Source organism: Ursus arctos, unplaced genomic scaffold, assembly GCF_023065955.2.
Source record: "Ursus arctos isolate Adak ecotype North America unplaced genomic scaffold, UrsArc2.0 scaffold_8, whole genome shotgun sequence".
Lineage (NCBI taxonomy): Eukaryota > Metazoa > Chordata > Mammalia > Carnivora > Ursidae > Ursus > Ursus arctos.
Genome location: NW_026623100.1, coordinates 2,393,927 through 2,416,133, shown reverse-complemented (window position 1 = coordinate 2,416,133; position 22,207 = coordinate 2,393,927). Strand labels below are relative to the sequence as shown.

Here is a 22,207-nt window from a genome sequence, read left to right as displayed (position 1 = left end):
AATGTGGAAGAATGAAGGAGGGGTAAACAGAAGGGGGAATGAACCATGAGAGACTATGGACTCCGGGAAACAAACTGAGGGCTTCAGAGGGGAGGGGGGTGGGGAAATGGGATAGGCTGGTGATGGGTAGTAAGGAGGGCACATATTGCATGGTGCACTGGGTGTTATAAGCAAGTAATGAATCATCGAACTTTACATCAAAAACTAGGGATGTACTGTATGGTGACTAATATAATAAAAAATTATTAAAAAAAGAACGTGGAATTTGCAGAAAGAACTGGCTACAACCCTAGACAAGTTATTGATCATGTGACTCCTATCTCCCTCACATTTATGTGTGTTAATTATCCCTTCCTAGTAAAATTGTAATATGAATTAAAAGAGAAAAGAAAAGCTTTTAAGAGATCCAACATAGAAGGCCTGTAAGAAATGTTAGTTCTCTTCCCTCCTCTCTCTTAAAGTTGATCACACAGTAATTTCGGTGTCGTCCAAACTCTACCTTCTTTGACATATTGTTAACACAGCTGCTTCTTACACTCGAAATTTTTTTCAGAAATACTTCATCTTTCATTTTCTGAAAACATAGTCTCCATCCTAAGGGACTTGATTTACTCTGAAAGTAGAAGCCCCCCTTGAAAACAAACCTCACTACATGGCACTAACCCCCTCTCACCCACTGGATAGGCTGGGCCAGATTCTTTTATTCAATTTCCAATAAGCATGTACTATTACAACTCCTATAGGGATCCTTTCAGCTCTAAAGTCCTGGCATTCATTTTACGCAACATTTAAAATGAGTTTGGGCACTAAGCCCAGCACATGGCGATCTCAATAGCCAACTATTCTGGAGTAATATGGCCCACTTCTCCTGGCTTCCTCATTTTGTGCATTTAAAGCAAAAAACCTGATTCTAAAAATGGGCAGAAGGTTTAAATGGACATTTCTCCAAAAGAGATACATGAATTACAAATAGGCACATGAAAAGATGCTTGGCATCACTAATCATTAGGGTAATGAAAATCAAAACCACAGTAGAATATCGTCTCATACCTATTAGGATGGCTATTTAGAAAGTAAAAATTTTTAAAAACATATACTTAATAAATAAAGTAATAAACAGAAAATAACAAGTGTTGGCAAGGAAGTGAAGAAATTGGAACACCTGTGCCTTTCTGGTGGGAATGTTAAATGGTGTAGCTACTGTGGAAAACAGCATGGCAATTTCTCAAAAACTTAAACCTAAAATTACCATGTGATCCAGCAATTCCAATTCCAAAGAATTGAAAGCAGGATCTTGAAGAGATATTGGCATACCCATGTTCATAGCAGCATTACTTACAAAAGCCAAAAGTTAGAAGCAACCCAAGTGTCCATGTATGGATGAATGGACAAACAAAATGTGGAATATACACACAATGGAACATTATTCAGCCTCAAAAAGGAAGGAAATTCTGACCCATGCTACAACATGGCTGAACTCTGGAGACATTATGCTGAATGAAATAAGCCAATCACAAAAGGACGAAAAAACAGACAGTAGAAGGGGATGGGGGGAAGGGGACACTGGGGAGTTAATGTTTAAGGGCATAGTTTCATTTTGGGAAGATGAAAAATCTTTGGACATGGATGTTGGTGATGGCGGCACAACAATGAGAATGTACTTAATGCCACTGAACAGTGTACTTAAAAATGGCTAAAATGGTAAATTTTATGTTATGTGTATTTTACCGCAATTGTTTTAAAAGTCCCCTCTATCCTCTGCCTGCAGGGACTCCCCCTCCCATTGCAAGACAGTATGGCCCTAGTTACATCGTTGGAGGGACAGCCACAACTGAGAGAGGTCTCAGGGATCCCCCTGCAGGCTAGCACTGTGGACAACTGGAGCCAGATCCACAACTTTGAGGCCAAGCCGGATGATCTCCTCATCTGTACCTACCCTAAATCAGGTGACTGTGGGGTCAGGCGGACAACCAAACTTGGGCTTGTGGAGTCAGCAAGGGTTGCTCACATCAGTTAGAATCCTCCTTCACATGGTGTTTGCACTCATTCAAGGAAAGCTGCTTCTCACTGTTCCACGACAAGACAATCCCGGGATGCTTTGTGTTCCTGGGTTTATCTGGGGTCAAGCATAACGGTGTTAGAGGACCTGGCCTGCTGTGCTCTGTCATGGACTGCTCTTGGGTGACTGCTGTTGCCTCTGCTGCTTCTTCCCTCCATAGAGACCTTGTGGGTTTTTTCTGCATGGACGTTCATCTGTTCTGGCTGACAGGATCTTGACCTGAGGGGAGGTTGAACCAAATATTATCAGTCTCCATGTCCCCTTTACTCCCCAGGACACTTAAGGCTGATTGTCTAAGTTTGTTCTTCTCACCCTTTCCACTTGGGCCCCAGGGACCACATGGATTCAGGAGATTGTGGACATGATTGAGCAGAATGGAGATGTGGAGAAATGTCAGAGAGCCATCATTCAACACCGCCATCCTTTCATTGAATGGGCTCGGCCACCCCAGCCCTCTGGTGAGAGATCCCCTCCTCCTGCCCTGGCTCCTTTCTCTCTCTTCTTTCAAAACTTTATTTTTTAGAGCAGTGTTAGGTTTACAACAAAGTAGAGGCACAGAGATTTTCCACACATGCACAGCCTCTTCCATTATCAATATTGACCCCTCCTCCAGATGGTGCATTTGTTACAATTGATGAGCCTACACAGACATGTCATAATCACCCAGAGCCCATAGTTCACATTAGTATTTGCTCTGGATGTTGTATATTCTATGGGTTTGGACCAATGTACAATGACCTGGATCCAGCACTGTACTATGATACAGAGTAGTTTCACTGCCCTAAAAATCCTGTGTGCCACCTGTTCACCCTCCCTACTCCCTGACCCCTGACATTGATCTGTCTACTGTCTCCACAGTTTTGCCTTTTCCAGAATGTCGTATAGTTGGAATCATATAGTACATGGCCTTTTCCGACTGGCTTCTCTCACTTAGTAATGTGCATTTCAGTTTCCTCCATGTCTTTTCATGGCTTGAGAGCTTAGATGTACTTTTCAGTGCTTAGATGTACCACAGTGTTTTTATCTATTCACCTACTGAAGGGCATCCTGGTGGCTCTCCTTCTTCTTTTCTCTTCTTCTCTCTCCTATCTCTGTCTTTTTCTCTCCTCTATTTTGTCTCTTTTTTCTCCTCTCTCTCTCCTGCTCTCGTTCTCACTCTCATTTCTATCACCATCTGTTTCCTCCTCCTTTCTTCCTCTTTGATTCTTTCTACATGTTACCTAAGGTTATTTGCCAAAAGTGAGTCACCAAGTAAAAAGGAATCTGCCTTCTTTTCTTCTTAAATGCTCCCTCTGACCATTGCTGCTGTAGAACACATAGAGAGAGGTTGGAGAGCTATTTATGGAACAATTCACTCTTTCTTCTCCTTACTCCACCCATACAAATAAATGCTCAGTGCAGCCAAGGAAGTGCCAGATAATTAGCAAACATAATGCATTTGCAGCCAACTATTTCTGTTCTGTAGGGAAAGTTTTTAGGGTAATACTCAACCTAGAAATGTTTTTCTTTGCACCAAAAAAATGACAAAAAAACAACCAGAAGGCAAAAGAAGCCATTCCAGGTAACTGGCAGCTGCTGGAAACATTTTGCAGAACAAAGATAGGAGGAAGGCCTACTTCTCTATGTTTCAGCATTGCATAGGTCAGCAGAATAAAAAATTGAAAACATACCTAGCTAGAGTTACAAAATTATAGGCAATACAACTCTAGGGTTGACATCTAACCTGGAGCAATTGTGGATAGAGGTCTGATAAATCTACCAATACCTTAAGTTAGAGAAGTTCCTGATCTGACACCCATAAGACCTGTAACCTGCACAAGGGTGCATCCAGGTTAGAACAGCCTTGAGGCATTTGCTTGTCCTTATGGTTATACTTACCCAGCTGCTCAGACTCCTCTGGTTCTCAGTTCCTGTCTGTCTGTTTGACCACTAGCTTAGCAATCCAGTGCCTGGTCTGGCCCCTTCTCTGAACTACCTGTGGGGCTCTGACCCCCCACACGGGGCACTCTCTGACTGCTGAACCGTGATCCCACTCTGTGTGTAGTCAGGACCTTCCATTCTTGTTGGTGTCTGGTCTTCTGCTCCCTTTAACAGCAGGATGGCATAATGGTTAAGGACAACTAGGGTTTGAATCCTGATGCCACCACTCACTCAGTGACCTTTAACAAGTTACTTACCCTCTCTGTGTTACAGTTTCCTCAGATGCAAGATGTTAGTAGAATTAGTGCCTACCTCGAAAAGTCATTGTGAGGATTAAATGAGTTAATATGTGTAGAAAGTTTAGAGCAGTGCCTGGCACAGAGAAGATCCTATTTAAGTGTTAGGTATTACTAACCTCCTCTTAGGCTGAATCCTTTGCCCCACAAGGGCATGTGTCCCCTGGGTCATCCAAGCCCAGCTTTTGATCTCACTTCTACATCCCACCCCTGCCACCATTGTCTTACCTCTGACAATTTGGGAGATTAAAGAGAGAACAAAAAGCCTAAGCATGACTTCTAATGAAGCATTCTTGGCAGTGGGGAGCACAGCGTGGAATCACTAAGTTAGCACAAGAAACAGTATAGAGCTTCTCTTAAGGCAATGCCAGCAGCTGCAGAATTCAAGAAAGGATGATAACCAATAGCCCAGTGTGGCACATCATATACAAACCAAGATGGTTCTTTAAAAACCAAGGTGCCCCATGTCCAAAAAGGTGACAGTTACAGGCTTTATAGTCTTTCCAGCCACAAACAGACAGAGGCCAGGTAGAGACTCAGCTGGGCAGTGGTTTTATTTCAGGGTAGATGGTCCCTGCCACTGGAGGTAAGGGCTACCATTAGGAGGGCAAGGTGGTTGCTGAAATAGACTGATGGGTATTGGTCAAGTATACCAACCACCCTCAGAGGGTTCAGGAGTGGGCAGACACTGCTGGAGGTAGTGCAAGCTTGTGTCCCACATGGCCAGTCTCCCTCCCAGGCCTCCTTCCACACCCCCTGCACCAACTCCCAGCTACAGAGATGTTTGACATCAAAGGTATTGCATATGTGACCTAATGAGAGCAGGGCTGGGAAAAATTTGAAAGTGTGTGTGTGTGTGTGTGCGTGTGTGTGTGTGTGCAAGAGAAAGAGAGAGAGAGAGAGCTGTGTACAGGCGAGATCTAGGAATAACCCCCTCAGCTCAACAAGCATTTATACTACATGCCCTGGCTGCATTTATAAGACTCCACATGTCCACTTGCCCTCAATAATTCATGGTCCAATGGAGAAGGCAAATGCAGACCATGTGATGACAAGCAGTGGGTATGTTGGGTGGAGGTTAGCATAGGATACCACTGTCAGGGTAAAGAATGTGCCTGACGACCAATGCCTGGAGAAGGTGACAGCTGCAGTTACAAGCTGCTACTGCTGATGCTGTGTCTTTCCTGCCAGACTGCAAGTTCCTTGTGTGGATGAGGGCCGAAAATGACTCCATTGGCTCCCTTCCTCCACAGGGCAGGCTCAGGAATAGACTTTGTGACCTCAGGTGTTTTCGTGCACCCTCTTTCCTGCACTTCTTGACCCTGAGGCTGAGCACTCATGGCAGAGTGTCAAGGGAATGAGACCACCCCAACCAGCTCTTCTGGAGCATTGATGTGAGACAGAAAGAGAGAGAGAGAGTTAGAGAGCGAGAGAAGAAAATGTATAATTTACCTGAACATGTGAAAGAAAACATTGATGGAATGCTCTATGTAAAGTCCTAAACCCGCAGAATCTCTCTCTGCTGTAGGGGTTCTTTGGCAGCAAAGTTTGAAGCCAGAGCTGGGTCAAGCCTGCCAGGAGGTTTGCATGTAGGAGGAGGAAAGCCCAAGCCTACCAGCCTCCTTTCCACACAGGGGTCATTGGGCCCCGGAACTGAGGGGCAAACATGCTCAGGTCATCACAACCTTCCCTTTCTCTTCTTCCTTCTCCCCTCTCTATCTTGCAGCTCCCTCTGTACTTGGGCCCCTGGAAAGCCTCCTTAGTTTGTTGCATTTAAAGGATGGTTATGCATTTAAAGGATGTTTGTGGTATTTTAGTCAGATTTTGCAGGGGTTTTATTACAGGAGAGGTCTTCATAGTGTCCAGGACACCATATTGCTAGCAGTGGAAGTGTCTGGAGAGACTCTTAAAGAGGGAGTGGAACCAACCAGTTGCCCAGAGATGTAGACAAGAAGGATGAGAGGCCTGTAGCAGCAGGACAAATGTAAATAGCTCTGAAGGGTAATATGTGAGCAGGAGACATGGTGGAAGCCACTAGAGAGAGGACAGTTTTACAGGTCTTGCTAAGAAATATGGACTTTAAGTACAGACCAGTGGTTTTCTAATTTTTCTTTTCAGTACCAGGATCTTTTTATTTAAAAAAAATTATTGGGGCGCTATGATCCAACAATTCCCCACCTCTGGGTATATGCTCAAAAGAATTAAAAACAGAGACTGGAAAAGATAACCTGCACACTCATGTTCATAGCAGCATTATTCACAACAGCCAAGGAAGGAAGAACCCAAGTGTCCGTGGACAGGTGAATGGACAAATAAAATGTGATACATACATGCAGTGAAAAATTATTCAGCCTTAGAAAGGGAGGAAATTCTGACACCTGCTACAACATGGATGAACCTTAAGGATATTATGCTAAGTGGAATAAGCCAGTCACAAAAAAAAAAAAAAAAGACAAACACTGCATGATTCCCCTTATATGAGGTATCCAGAGTAGTCAAATTCATAGAATCAGAAAGAAAGGTGACTGCCAGTGGCTGGGGGAGGGTGGAACGGGGAGTTAGTATTTAACAGGTACAGAGTTTCAGTTTTGCAACATGGAGAGTACTGGAGATTTGTCGCACAACAACGTGAATGCACTTAGCATTACTGAACCGTACTCTTTAAAAAGATTAAGATGGCAAATTTTACTTTATATGTATTTTACCACAATTTTTAAAAACTATTAGGGATTCCCAACATACAAAGTAAGCAAAATCAAAGATGACCAGAATGAAGCACATCCTTTCAACTGCACCTCGAATCCCTCCCCTCAAACATACAGCTTGGGCAGCAAGTGTGAAAAACCACCTTGAGAAGAAGGAGAAAAACCACCAAACAGAAGAGGCACATGGTCTGAGCTGCTCTAAAGCAGCAGCTATTTGAAGACACAAGGGAGCATTTACGTTTTAAGGTGTAGGGAACAAGACCAGTTCTAGACCTACTCCCTCCCAGGGTGAAGGGCCCTGCCTTCCTCCTCTTTACTGGGACCTACAGAGATTCTTCCTCCTCCCCAGGCCTGGGAGAATAACCAAAGCCATAATGCTCAGACAGACCACATGTACAATTTACATCAGCCAGAGGGCAGTTTGCACTGAGAGTGACCTTCCCTGGGATCCAGCTTTTTAAAAGTCAAACAGCATTCCCAGGTTGTCTGTTAGGGGCTAAGAAAGGCAGGCATCTCCTCCACACCTTCCTTTCTACCCCACACCCATCTTTGGAAAACCAAGCACTGACTGCAGGCTCAGCTCAGCTCAGTACTCAAGGGAGAAGAGATGTGGACAGCCACTGTGGAAGGCTGCTGCAGAGCCTGACTTGTTGATGCTGATTCATTTCTCTGCACTAACTCTGCTCACTTTGCATAAGCCTATGATTCCACTAGAATGGAAGCTTCTTAAAGAGAAGGAGCATGTCTTCTTTAACTTTGTTGCCTCTTCCCCTGTATTAGGTTCAGGCCCCAATTCCAATTTTATATGTGGGCTGGGGAGGGGGTGTCCTTCATACCAACAACAGATTTTCTCTGACACCAGCCAGGTGTCCTACAATTCAACTCAATTATGACACTACCTACCTGCAGATAGAATTATATCCCACAGGTTAAGGACTCAGTCCCACGAAACTGCTCTCCTCGTACTTCATGAGCCAACCGCAGGTTACCCACAACTTCCGTCCAACTTGACTACTAATCAGGTGTTCCCACAACCCCCTCCTCAGGCAGAGGGGAGAGATGTCCCAGGACAAAGTATAGGGAAAGGATGAGAAGCTTCCATGCCTTCTGCAGGCAGGACTTCCCCCAGTCTCCATGTGTTCACCAACTGGGAAGCTCTCCAAACCCCGGACTTTGGGGATATAATGGGGGTTTCATCACACAGCCATGATCCATCATTTACTCGATTTTCAGCCCTTCTTCCCTCTCTGGAGAATGGGGGGAAGGGCTGAAAATTCTAAGCTTCTAATCATGACAGGTCTTGCTGGTGACCAGCCCCCATCCAGGAGCCCAACTGGAGTCACCTCATTAGGTGAACCTGGGTGGTTCAGTCAGTTGAGCATCCAACTCTTGATTTCAGCTCAGGTCATGATCTCGGGGTCATAAGATCGAAACCCACATCAGGTTCCCCACTGAATGGGGAGTCTGCTTGGAATTCTTCTTCCTTGCCCTCTCCCCCTCCCCCAGCTCTCTCTCTCTCTCTCTCTCTCTCACTCATTCTCTCAAATAAATAAATAAATCTTAAAAAAAAAAAAAGAACGGGACATTCCTAATCACCCTTATCAACAGGGGTTTCAGGAGCTCTGTGCCAAGAAGCAGGGGCAAAGACAAATATAAATTTTCTATTATCTCATATCCCCTAACCTCAGTCTAACACAATGGTTGCACAGAGTAGGTGCCCAGTCAGTGTTTTAGAGTACAGAATGGGAATCATGATTCACATGCCATCAAGTACATATATTTTTAGAGATGAAATAAGCTACAAGCACATAGGCCAGGTACATGGTCAGACATGCAGGAATAGGCACTGGCTGGGAGGTGAGAAAGGCCTGTGTTCTGCACCACCCCTCAACCCCCCCGCCCTGCTCTGCCACAAGACCTAGCTTGTCCATTCTCAGCTTCCATCTCCTCATCCTGAAAGTGACAGATTAATATAGCTCCCATCCAGCTCTCAAGCTGTAGGAGTCTACAGAAGTGTTGGTAATCTCCATAATCTCATTATGAAATCCCAAAGGGAAGTCGAGAGATAAGGAGAAAGATGGGAGGTGATGGGACATTCTGGACAGAGCCTGGAATATAAGTTCCCCCATCCAGTACTTGTACTATGCAGACGTTTCTTCTTGGTTTACTTTAAAGGGGTGGAAAAAGCCAAAGTAATGCCCTCTCCACGGATACTAAGGACTCACCTTCCAACTCAGCTGTTGCCTCTTTCTTTCTGGAAAAACAACTGCAAGGTAAGACAGCCTACAGCTTCCCTGGGGACAGGCGGGAGACTAGTTCTCCTGGGAGCAAATCCCCCAGTCCCTAACTCAGAACAGTGTCATCATATTTACGCCTCCACCATCTCTGAAGTGTTGACTGTTGATCAGCAATAAGAGAAAATGTAAAGTTCTATCTATACTCAGCAGGATATTTACCTGAACGATTTCAAGCAAGACATGGAAGCAAAAGCCAGACTCTATTTTTGGAGAGAACTAGAGATAGTGAGTGTCCACAGTGACCCGCGGGTTGGGGCAATTAAGACTTATAATAGAGCAGAGAAGAAAAACTCAGGGGAAAGAAAAAAACCCTGAAGATCATTTAAAAGGGTAAATCGATGGAGCAATATTTCTTAAGGGGAACACCCCACCTCAGCCTCTGGTAAACTCTGGGCTCTTAGCTTTATTTATTCTGGGACTTTATTTATTCTGCACTCCAGGGTCTAATCAGTTCCTGGCACATACAGGATGTTCAAAATGTGTTTGCTGAATGAATAACAAGTGAGTGGCTGTAGAGTGAATGGAGGCAAGTAAGGAAGAAACTGAGGTGTCAGCCAGCATTGGTAAGAAAGTTTTCTCAAAGGTGGAAATGAAAGGAACAAAGGGCTAAGAAGGGTGTATTTCTAGGGAACAATAGCAATTATATGATCCTTTCAGTAAGGTTGTATAAGGAAACAAGAACCCACCATTTCCAGATTATAGCCGACTAAGTTCCCTGAAACCTTCTCTATGAAACACCTACCAATAAAACATAACACATAAAAAGTTTCCTTTGTAAATGTGTAACTGAGATCCAGAGAGAGTAAAGTAAATCCCTAAGTTCCACAATAAAGGGGGAGCCGAAACTAGAGAAGAGGTCACTGAGACTGGAGCTGTGCTGTAGGTTCTTCGATGAGCTATTTGATGGAGAATCCAGCAGCATGAGTTTCAGTGACTGCACGGGGGCAAAGCCCAGAGCAGAAAGAACCAGAAAAGTGAGGAACCAAACGCGACAGCTGAGGACTTCATCCTCGATGGAAGGGTGGAGGGCACTAAGGCAGACGTGAGGAAACCTCTTTGTCTTGACCTGGGCTCTCAGCTGCCCTGACAATGTGTGGCCATAGGCCTCATCTCTCAAGGGAGGAGTTTCAACATTGTAATTCTTGCATTGTCCAAGAAGCCTCAAGCTGAGAAACTAGCATAAGGTCGTTGCCATTGCCAGCATCTCCAGGATGACCTGCAGAAACAAACACAGGGAGGACACAGCTTCAGCTTGGGCAGCAATGTTTCCTGCTTGAATTCACCACCTCACATTACAATTTGTACAAATTGTATAAATTACAAAAAGGATTTCAGATATTAAAATGATCAGATATAGAAATATAAGAACGTTGAAGTTGTGTAAGTAAATGAAAGATTGAATCAAAAATAAGGGAAAGGAATGAGACACTATTTTTATTTTTATTCTTTTTAGGACACTATATTTAAAATGGAATTTCTTATTAAATTAAATAAATAGGATTTCTGTAACTGAAACAATATATAAGCATTTGCTATAAAACTCAACAATAGGTCTCTGGTTTGCCAGCCCTTGGCTGGCTCTCCCCTCAGGGACAGGGGAGGGCACAGTGCACACAGGACCTCAGAGGGGCCAGGACACCGGGGAGGCTGAGAAAGTTTCGTGGGTGGCAGCAGGGTGGCCATGGGGACAGAAAGCCCGCCATGCGTGAGGGAGGAGGTGCCATGTCCCATCTCATCTCCCTGCTTGCTTCTTATTCTGCTGCCTGGGGCAGGGCTTCTGCTCCTCCTGTGCATTAGGACCCCATCTCCAAATCTGCACCTGCAGGACTGACCCTCACAAGTGAAGATTTCTCCCCCTCCTGCTGTTCCCGGGTTTGTGGCCTTCAGCTTCATCACCACGGTCCCTGCTTTGGGATGCAAAGCACCAATCTTATAAAAAGCTTCTGCACAGCCAAGGAAACAGTCAAAAAAAACTAAAAGACAGCCCACGGAATGGGAGAAGATATGTGCAAATGACACTACAGATAAAAGACTGGTATCCAAGATCTACAAAGAACTTCTCAAACTCAATAAAAAGAAGCAAATAAACAAATCATAAAATGGGCAGAAGATATGAACAGACACTTTTCCAATGAAGACATACAAATGGCTAACAGACACATGAAAAAATGTTCAAAATCATTAGCCAGCAGGGAAATTCAAATAAAAAACACACTGAGATACCACCTTACGCCAGTTAGAATGGCAAAAATTGACAAGGCAGGAAACAACAATTGTTGGAGAGGATGTGGAGAAAGGGGATCCCTCCTACATTGTTGGTGGGAATGCAAGTTGGTACAGCCACTCTGGAAAACAGTGTGGAGGTCCCTTAAAAAGTTAAAAATTGAGCTACCCTATGACCCAGCCATTGCACTACTGGGTGTTTACCCCAAAGATACAGACATAGTGAAGAGAAGGGCCATATGCACCCCAATGTTCATAGCAGCATTGTCCACAATAGCTAAATCGTGGAAGGAGCCAAGATGCCCTTCAACAGATGACTGGATTAAGAAGATGTGGTCCATATATACAATGGAATATTACTCAGCTATCAGAAAGAACGAGTTCTCAACATTTGCTACAACATGGATGGCACTGGAGGAGATAATGCTAAGTGAAATAAGTCAAGCAGAGAAAGACAATTATCATATGGTTTCTCTCATCTATGGAACATAAGACCTAGGAAGATCGGTAGGAGAAGAAAAGGATAAAGAAAGGGGGGTAATCAGAGGGGGAAGTGAAGCGTGAGAGACTATGGACTCTGAGAAACAAACTGAGGGCTTCGGAGGGGAGGTGGGTGGGGGAATGGGATAGGCTGGTGATGGGTAGTAAGGAGGGCACGTACTGCATGGTGCACTGGGTGTTACACGCAACTAATGAATCATGGAACTTTACATCAAAAACTAGGGATGTACTGTATGGTGACTAACAAAATGTAATAAAAAATATTATTATAATAAAAAAAAAGCATCGATCTTACAGAGTAAGATCGTGTTACTCGCACCTGAAACCACCACCACAAAACTGGAAGTAGAAACCAAGCCCTGACAATCAAATTTCATTTCAGTGTTTGTGGGATGTGAGGTTGCTGCAAAAATAGCTTTTGTTGCCATCTATTTTCATGAATCTTTCACAAAATGTGTTATTGATCACCTGTGGCTATTTCATATCAGTTTCTTAGTTCCTTTCTTTCTAGCCCTTTCAACTTCTGAATAAAAAAACTAATAAAAAATACTGATCCACTCACACACAAATTCAACAACAGGTAAAGTGCAGAATAGACACAGCAGGTGAGAGAATTAATGAACTTGCAGGGGGAAGTGGGATGGAGTTTTGAGGAGAGAAAGGAGAGCCTTGTGCCTGGAGGTGACAAGCATGAGAGGAAGAATAACAAAATGATTATCAAGCAGTGATGAACTCCTCACAACTGGGAAGCACCAGGGCATTTAGGAGACAGAGGAAGGGAGGGTAAAATGTAGATAAGAGACTTTATTGTAGCTTCCAAGGGCGAGAATGGGTGAGACAGGTAACAGGTTTAAGATTGGGTAGTTTGGATGATTTCTGCAGGCTCCAGGGCATAGGGTCGGCCTCTGGGGTGATTAGAGCAAGTGGATAGTGGCCCAGAGTGTGAAAGCCCAATCAGGAAGATGTAGGCTCAGGACTGGTTGGCTTACATGTAAAAAGTGAGCTTGATAGTTGTTACTATCTGTAGTAACCAGCTAAAACTGGTAGGGGCAGTCCATCCAGGGTCGGCAAAGCCCCAGCAAGGTTAACAATGCTTCCGATTCAAAGCATCAGAATACAGAAAATGGCATTACTGACATTTTGGGCCAGATAATTCTTTTTGGGGGGATGGGGCAAGGGGCTGCCCTGAGTATTGTAGAATGTTGAGCGGCATCCCTGGCCTCTACTCATTAGACGCTGGTAGTACTATCACCCCCAGTTGTGACAAGCATAAATACCTCCAGGCACTGCCAAATATCCCCTAGCATGCAAAATCATTCCCAACTGAGAAACATTTTAGGGTAAAAAACCAGCATCACTATGAAATGACTAGTCATGGATCTGAGGTAGCTAGTCAATGAGGCCAGCTCAGGATCGATGTCAGAATGTGCGTCGAGTACTTAGCTATCACAATGAGATTAAAGGTCAAATTTGGCAAGAATAGACCATGCTCTGGGTCACAAACCAGGTCTCAACCGACACCAAAAGCCTGAAATTATTCCCTGCATATTCTCAGACCACAATGCTTTGAAATTGGAACTCAACCACAAGGAAAAATTTGGAAGAAACTCAAACACTTGGAGACTAAGAACCATCCTGCTCAAGAATGATTCGATAGGGGCGCCTGGGTAGCGCAGTCGTTAAAGCGTCTGCCTTCGGCTCAGGGCGTGATCCCGGCGTTCTGGGATCGAGTCCCACATCAGGCTCCTCCGCTATGAGCCTGCTTCTTCCTCTCCCACTCCCCCTGCTGTGTTCCCTCTCTCGCTGGCTGTCTCTCTGTCACATAAATAAATAAAATCTTTAAAAAAAAAAAAAAGAATGATTCGATAAACCAGGAAATCAAAAATCAATTTAAACAATTTATGGAGACCAATGAGAATGAAAACAGAACAGTCCAAAACCTATGGGACACTGCAAAGGCAGTCCTAAGGGGAAAATACATAGCCATCCAAGCCACATTCAAAAGAATAGAAAAATCTAAAATGCAGTTTTTATATTCTCACCTCAAGAAGCTGGAACAGCAACAGAAGAACAGGCCTAATCCACGCACGAGAAAGCAGTTGATCAAGATTAGAGCAGAGATCAATGAATTAGAAACCAGGAGCACAGTAGAGCAGATCAACAGAACTAGAAGCTGGTTCTTTGAAAGAATTAATAAAATAGACAAACCATTGGCAAGACTTATCCAAAACAATAGAGAAAGGACCCAAATTAATAAAATTATAAATGAAAAAGGAGAGGTCACAACCAACAACAATGAAACCGGAAGGATTATTAGAAACTTTTATCAACATCTTTATGCCAATAAATTAAGCAATCTGGAAGAGATGAAGGCCTTCCTGGAAACCTACAAACTACCAAGACTGAAACAGGAAGAAATTGATTTTTTAAACAGACCAATTAATTATCAAGATATTGAAACAGTGATTAAAAACCTTCCAAAAAACAAAACGCCAGAGCCTGATGGATTTCCCAGGGAATTCTACCAAACATTCAAAGAAGAAATAATACCTATTCTACTAAAGCTATTTCAAAAAATAGAAACAGAAGGAAAGCTACCAAACTCATTCTATGAGGCCAATATTACCTTGATCCCCAAACCAGGCAAAGACCCCATCAAAAAGGAGAATTACAGACTGATTTCCCTAATGAATATGGACACCAAAATTCTCAACAAGATCCTTGCTAATAGAATCCAACAGTACATTAAAAGGATTATCCATCATGACCAAGTGGCATTCATTCCTGGGATGCAAGGGTAGTTCAACATTCGCAAATCTATCAGTGTGATAGATCATATCAACAACGACAACAAAAAAAACCACCAAAGATCATATGATCCTCTCAATAGATGCAGAAAAAGCATTTGACAAAATACAGCATCCTTTTCCTGATTAAAACCCTTCAGAGTGTAGGGATAGAGGGTACATTCCTCAATCTCATAAAAACCATCTATGAAAAGCCTACGGTAAATATCATTCTCAATGGGGAAAAGCTAGAAGCTTTTCCCTCAAGATCAGGAACATGACAAGGATGCCCAGTCTCACCACTATTATTCAACATAGTACTAGAAGTCCTTGCAACAGCAATCAGACAACAAAAAGGGATAAAAGGTATCCAAATTGGCAAAGAAGAAGTCAAACTGTCTCTCTTCGCAGATGACATAATACTCTATACGGAAAACCCAAAAGAATCCACCCCCAAACTACTAGAAGTTATAGAGCAATTCAGTAATGTGGCGGAATACAAAATCAATGCTCAGAAATCAGTTGCATTTCTATACATGAACAATGAGACTGAAGAAAGAGAAATTAGGGAATCCATTCCATTTACAATAGTACCCAAAATCATACATTATCTTGGAATTAACTTAACCGGACGTAAAGGATCTATATATTCTAGAAACTACAAATCACTCTTGAAAGACATTGAAGAAGACACAAAAGATGGTAAAAGATTCCATGCTCATGGATCAGAAGAATTAACATAGTTAAAATGTCTATGCTACCCAGAACAATCTACACTTTCAATGCTATCCCGATCAAAATACCAATGACATTTTTCAAAGAACTGGAACAAATAGTCCTTAAATTTGTGTGGAACCAGAAAAGGCCCAAAATCACCAAGGAATTGTTGAAAAGGAAACACAAAGCTGGGGGCATCATCAGATTTCAAGCTGTATTACAATGCCGTGATCACAAAGACAGCATGGTACTAGCACAAAAACAGACACATAGACAATGGAACAGAATAGAGAACCCAGAAATGGACCCTCGGCTCTTTGGGCAACAAATCTTTGATAAAGCAGGAAAAAACATACAGTGGAAAAAAAGAGTATCTTCAATAAATGGTGCTGGGAAAATTGGACAGCTACATGCAAAAAAATGAAACTTGACCACTCTCTCACACCATACACAAAGATAAACTCCAAATGGATGAAAGACCTCGATGTGAGACAGGAATCCATCAAAATCCTAGAGGACAGCATAGGCAGCAACCTCTACGACATCGGCCACAGCAACCTTTTTCATGACACATCTCCAAAGGCAAGAGAAACAAAAGTTAAAATGAACTTGTGGGACTTCACCAAGATAAAAAGCTTCTGCACAGCCAAGGAATCAGTCAAAAAAACTAAGAGGCAGCCCACGGAATGGGAGAAGATATTTGCAAATGACACTACAGATAAAAGAGTAGTATCCAAGATCTACAAAGAACTACTCAAACTCAATACATGGGAAAAAAATAATCAAATAAAAAAATGGGCAGAAGCTATGAACAGACAGTTTTCCAGTGAAGACATACAAATGGCTAACAGACACATGAAAAAATGTTCAAAATCATTAGCCATCAGGGAAATTCAAATCAAAACCACACTGAGATACCACCTAATGCCAGTTAGAATGGCAAAAAATGACAAGGCAAGAAACAACAATTGTTGGAGAGGATGTGGAGAAAGGGGATCCCTCCTACATTGTTGGTGGGAATGCAAGTTGGTACAGCCACTCTGGAAAACAGTGTGGAGGTCCCTAAAAAGTTAAAAATTGAGGTACCCTATGATCCAGCCATTGCACTACTGGGTATTTACCCCAAATATACAGACGTAGTGAAGAGAAGGGCCATATGCACCCCAATGTTCATAGCAGCATTGTCCACAATGGCTAAATTGTGGAAGGAGCCAAGATGCCCTTCAGCAGATGACTGGATTAAGAAGATGTGGTCCATATATACAATGGAATATTACTCAGCTATCAGAAAGAACGAATTCTCAACATTTGCTGCAACATGGACAGCACTGGAGGAGATAATGCTAAGTGAAATAAGTCAAGCAGAGAAAGACAACTATCATATGATTTCTCTCATCTATGGAACATAAGAACTAGGAAGATTGGTAGGGGAAGAAAGGGATAAAGAAAGGGGGGGTAATCAGGAGTAATGAAGCATGAGAGACTATGGACTCTGAGAAACAAACTGAGGGCTTCAGAGGGGAAGGAGTGGGGGAATGGGATAGACTGGTGATGGGTAGTAAGGAGGGCACGTATTGCATGGTGCACTGGGTGTTATATGCAAGTAATGGATCATCGAACTCTTCATCAAAACCCAGGGTTGTACTGTATGGTGAATAACATAATATAATAAAAATATTATTATGAAAATAAATAAATAAATAAATAAATAGATAGATAGATGATAGATAGATGATAGATAGATGATAGATAGATAGATGATAGATAGATAGATAGATAGATAGATAGATAGATAGATAGATAGATAGATAGATAGATGATAGATAGATAGATGATAGATAAAAATAAAGGTCAAATTTGGATAAAGCTCAAGGCTGGGAGGGTAGAAGGATACAAGATGCTGTCAAAATGAAACCTAAACAGGATGCTTTGTAGAGCAAGAGTTGAAGTCATTTGAGATGAAAATAATACAGTTGATGAGAATAGGGAAAAAAATAAGACCATGAAGCCATCCTGCTTTTCAGGAAACAGAGATGAAGCTATTAGGAGGACCATCAGCATGCCTGTGGAATGCTTTCAGATGCCATAGTTGCTAGAGACAACTACAGGGACAATCAGAAGTCAGGCTACATATTAGGACTGAGTTTGGGATAAAAAGGAGAATCAGCAGAGAAGCAGGGACAGCCAGAGGAAGATGAGGGTCACAGGAATCGGCACAGAAGCAAGGACAGCCAGAGGAGGAGGACAGGTCACCAGCCAAGTCGAACTGCCAGCACAGGAGAGTTGAGCCAGGTGTGCAAAGCTGCTCTTGGCCTGGAATTCACTTGAGTGAATTCTGTGAAAATTCACTTTTCATACCATCTTTTACCCACCTCTCCTTACCCCACAGTTCCTTTATGTAGCTCGAAATGCCAAAGACTGCATGGTTTCCTACTACCATTTCCAAAGGATGAATCAAATTCTTCCTGATCCTGGTACCTGGGAAGAGTATTTCGAAACCTTCATCAGTGGAAAAGGTAAAGAATAATCCTTCATATCTTTGCATGCCCACTCCAGGTAAGTTCAGTCTAGGAATCAAGCATAACATTTTGATTCCTTAGAAGGTTGTGTTCCTCCTTAGGCATATCCTACCTCAGACTGGGACTGGGAGGAGCAGGCTGACTGAGCTCAGAGTGAATACCCACAGTCCCAGCAAACATCTCTCACCCAATTTGAAAGCTTTTGTGCTGGGTCACTTGTGCTAGAGTCACCCGCATTCCAAAGGGTATCCCTATCCCAATACCAGGGCATATATGATTATACACAATAAATATGAAGCCACTTTAGGTAGCATGTTGGAATAAATTACCCCAAAGCTGGACCATACCACCTCACCCTCCAACTCAGCACATCAGGACTCAGGGCATATCTGAGGCTTTGGGTGATCCTTTTGTAGACTGTTCTGTTTCCTGTGTCTGTTGCAGTGGCTTGGGGTTCCTGGTATGACCATGTGAAGGGATGGTGGGACATAAAAGACAGATACCAGGTTCTCTTCCTCTTCTATGAGGACATAAAACGGGTGAGTAAAAGCCCTTTGGAAGAATCACTCCAAGCTATTTCAGGGCTGCACTTCTGGGAGGAACATCCTGAAGTATTTAAGGGTGTCCTGATACCTTCTTCCATTCCAATGCAATGTCACTGTCACCACAGGACCCAAAGCGTGAAATTCAGAAAGTGATGCAGTTCATGGGAAAGAACTTGGATGAAACAGTGCTAGATAAAATTGTCCAGGAGACATCATTTGAGAAAATGAAAGAAAATCCCATGACAAATCGTTCTACAGTTCCTAAATCTATCCTGGACCAGTCCATTTCCCCCTTCATGAGAAAAGGTTTGTGTGGCTTCAAATACTATATAAATATAAACATAAATCAAACACTCAGTTTGTTTTGTAATATACTGTATGCTTCTTAGCAAGAAGATGTTAGGTTTTATTAGTTTCAAGACAGAACATTTAGCCTATTAAAAATAATCTGCTGCTAATAAGATAGGAATTTGATCTTGCTACAGAAGAGAGCTCTCTGGGGTACCTTGTTGCAAGAAACAGAGGATCCTTCTGGCTATCCCCCCAATATGAGGGCCTTTTTGGGAGGGGTCATGTGCAGGTGTTAAGGGTAATGTATTCTCACAGATAGTTAAGAGCAGGAGCCACCATTGGGATCCCTGGATCTCAAGGTCAAGACCTCAGCAGCAGGAGGGTACAGTTCTTTGCTCGAAGTCTCCACCATTTATCTGCCTTCCACATATCTGCTACGAGCACCTTGCTCCACTGATCAGCTTCCTGTGTCTCTGCCCATTATACCTTTTTCCTACTTCATAGCTTTGCTCACTCAGCTTCTGCTCATAGCTTGGTCTTGATCACGGCTCAGACCTACTCTATATCATGACTTCTAACTATAGCTACTGTTGAACACTGCCTCGTTCTCTTAGTACTTCTTAGTTCCAGTTCCCAAAAGAGGAATTCTAAGTGCTGCAGCTAATATTTTTTTGAGTGGAAAAAAAAAAGCTTTAAAGTTTTTTAATTTAAAAAGTAATACATCATTGTAAAAAAAATTAGATCTATATGGAATTATGTTTTTAAAAGTTTTCTTCACCAAAACCCTGTTCCCCAGAAGTGACCACCAACAATATGGAAGTCCCCTCCCTCTCTGTTTAAAAACACAGACTTCTGGGGCATCTGGGTGGCTCAGTCAGTTAAGTGTCCAACTCTTGATTTTGGTTCAGGTCCTGATCTCAGGGTTGTGAGATCAAGCCCCACGCCAGGTTCCATGCTGGGCATGGAGCCTGCTTGAGATTCTCTCTCTCTCTCTCCCTCAGCCCTTCCCCCCTTCTCTCTTCCTCTCTAAAAACAAACAAACAAACAAACAAAAACAGGGACTTCCCTGTTTTTTTAACACACATGGTTCCCCTGGTGTGTTACTGCTTTGCAACTTGTCTTCTTTTTTTAATATATTGGTTTATTTTGTTGCATTTTATTTTATTTTTTTAAAGATTTTATTTATTTATTTGAGAGACAGAGAGAAAGGGAGAACACAGAGAGAGAAGCAGACTCCCCACCGAGCAGAAAGGTTAATACAGGGCTCAATTCCAGGACCCTGAGATCATGACCTGAGCCAAAGGCAGACACTTAACCTACTGAGCCACCCAGAAGCCCCCCCTTTTTAAATATTTTATTTATGTATTTGAGAGAGAGAGAGGGAGAGCAAAGAGGGAGAAGTATTTTGTTGCATTTTAGAACCTACAACGGCATCCCATGCTAGTGAAGCAAACCAAACAATGCCATTCCTTTTCTCAATGGTGATGATTTAGCAAGAAGCCCTTGTTTAGATCCATACATACCTATCTTTCTATACACCCTCATTCCCTCAGGCTCATACATGTGCAAACAAGGATATATACCATGATGAAGGCTAAATGTGGTCATAATATACACCTTCATTTACCAGAATGTCAGACGTCCCTCTAGGGCAAGGCATGTAGGTCCATGTAGCTCACTGTTTTTAGTGGTCTCATGTTGTACCAGAGTATGAATAGATATATCATAACTCATTCAACTATTCTCCTAGTGAAGGGCACTACAGTAATTTTTTTTCAGTCTTTATCAATAATGCTGTAGTAAACATCTTTGTATGTATGTCCGTATGCCCCAATGCTTTTATTTCTGTTGCATGACTTTCCAGAAGAGGCAGAGGGAGGACAGAGTATTTCCCCCTTTTTAACATTATTTTAATAGTTACTGCTTGGTGAAAAAGTTCATACATACACAGTAGTATCTCATTCACATTTTTCCCAGAAGTTTTTGTTGTTGAGATGTGACTTACATACAAAAAAATGCACAGCTTTAAAGTAAGTATACAGTTGAATGTATTGAAAAATGTATACACCCATATAACAAGCACCCCAACCAAGATATGAAACATTCTCATGTCTCAAAGTTTCCTTCTCATGGCCCTTTCCTGTCTCTCTCTCCCCTCCAATACAACCACCCTTCCAAATTCTGTCAATACAGTTTGATTTTGCCTGTTCTTGCACTTCACATAAATGAAATCATACAGTAAATACCTTCTTGTGTCCGGTGTCTGTCACTCAATGTAATGTTTTGAGATTCCTCCATGGGCTGTGTCAGTAGTTCATTCCTTTTCATTTCTGCGCAGTAGTCCATTATGTGAATAAACCACAGGTGGGGCCAAGGCACCAGTGCCCTTGTATGAATTATCTGCCCAAGCTAGGATCCCACCCCCTGCACAGAGCACCCCAGGGCCCTTCTCAGAACAGAGAGCTGCAGTGGATGGGTATGCATTGAAGGGGAGGTGGAGTGAGGTAGACATGTTGTCGGGCCACAGAAACTTTCAATCAGAGTGACAACCCCATCTTGGTTTTCCTCTTCTAGGAACTGTGGGGGATTGGAAAAACCACTTCACCGTGGCTCAGAACGAGAGATTTGATGAAATCTATAGGCAAAAGATGGAAGGAACATCAATAAATTTCTTCACAGAACTCTGAGCAAGACGTACATAGGAAGTGGATGACAAGAATGAGGAAGCCATCTTCAGCCCTTCAGCCCAACCCAAAGAATCTCTGAAAGCATTTTGTAAAAGTATACAGTTATGGTACTACTGTCTCTGTGATTATTAACAGTATGTAGCAGCTTTATTTTCCAGAAGGATCATGTTCAATGCTTATTTTCTCAACCACTCTTTCCAAAGTAAGAAATAAAGTGACTTAATAAACAAAGTAAAATATAAGACTTGAATACTTTAAGGATTTTTTAGGTTTCCATTATTCTAGAAAGTGCATCCTACTTTTTTAGTCTGTAATATAAAATACCTTGGGTATAAATATGCAAATATTAGGTTACATCTATATTGATAATATGAAATCTCTAACATCTGTCCCAGCCATTCAAAGAAAACTCCAGCTGTGCTAGGTTCTGGGGTTCCACCAGATTACCATGGAAGGTGCACCTTGAGGCCAGTCCTGGTGCAGTCAGCCCTGAGAAAACATGCTCCAAATGCTATCCCTGGTCGTGGTGAGGAAGAAAAGGGAAGCTCATGGAGGAGGATGCCAGAGGACAAAAACCTGATTAAGAGTCATATTGCTTAATTACAGACACAGAAATTTCACGGGTGTCCGTTCAGGAGCCGCAGTTGTATCCTGGTAAAAA

At 42.6% G+C, this 22,207-nt stretch overlaps 1 protein-coding gene across 2 annotated transcripts in view; it reads left to right on the top strand.

Moving 5' to 3' along the window:
* The window catches only part of SULT1C2 (sulfotransferase family 1C member 2), a 28,267-nt gene extending 6,493 nt beyond the window's left edge, over window positions 1-21,774 (top strand). For both annotated transcript variants that reach the window (XM_026515916.4, XM_057309247.1), the window contains exons 2-8: window positions 1,769-1,946; window positions 2,392-2,517; window positions 9,156-9,253; window positions 17,894-18,020; window positions 18,468-18,562; window positions 18,694-18,874; window positions 21,434-21,774. In XM_026515916.4, coding sequence (XP_026371701.3) covers window positions 1,796-1,946; window positions 2,392-2,517; window positions 9,156-9,253; window positions 17,894-18,020; window positions 18,468-18,562; window positions 18,694-18,874; window positions 21,434-21,546 — 891 coding nt within the window. In that variant the 5' untranslated portion in view covers window positions 1,769-1,795 and the 3' untranslated portion in view covers window positions 21,547-21,774. The remainder of the gene's footprint in view (window positions 1-1,768; window positions 1,947-2,391; window positions 2,518-9,155; window positions 9,254-17,893; window positions 18,021-18,467; window positions 18,563-18,693; window positions 18,875-21,433) is intronic.
* The last annotated feature ends 433 nt before the right edge of the window (window positions 21,775-22,207 follow it).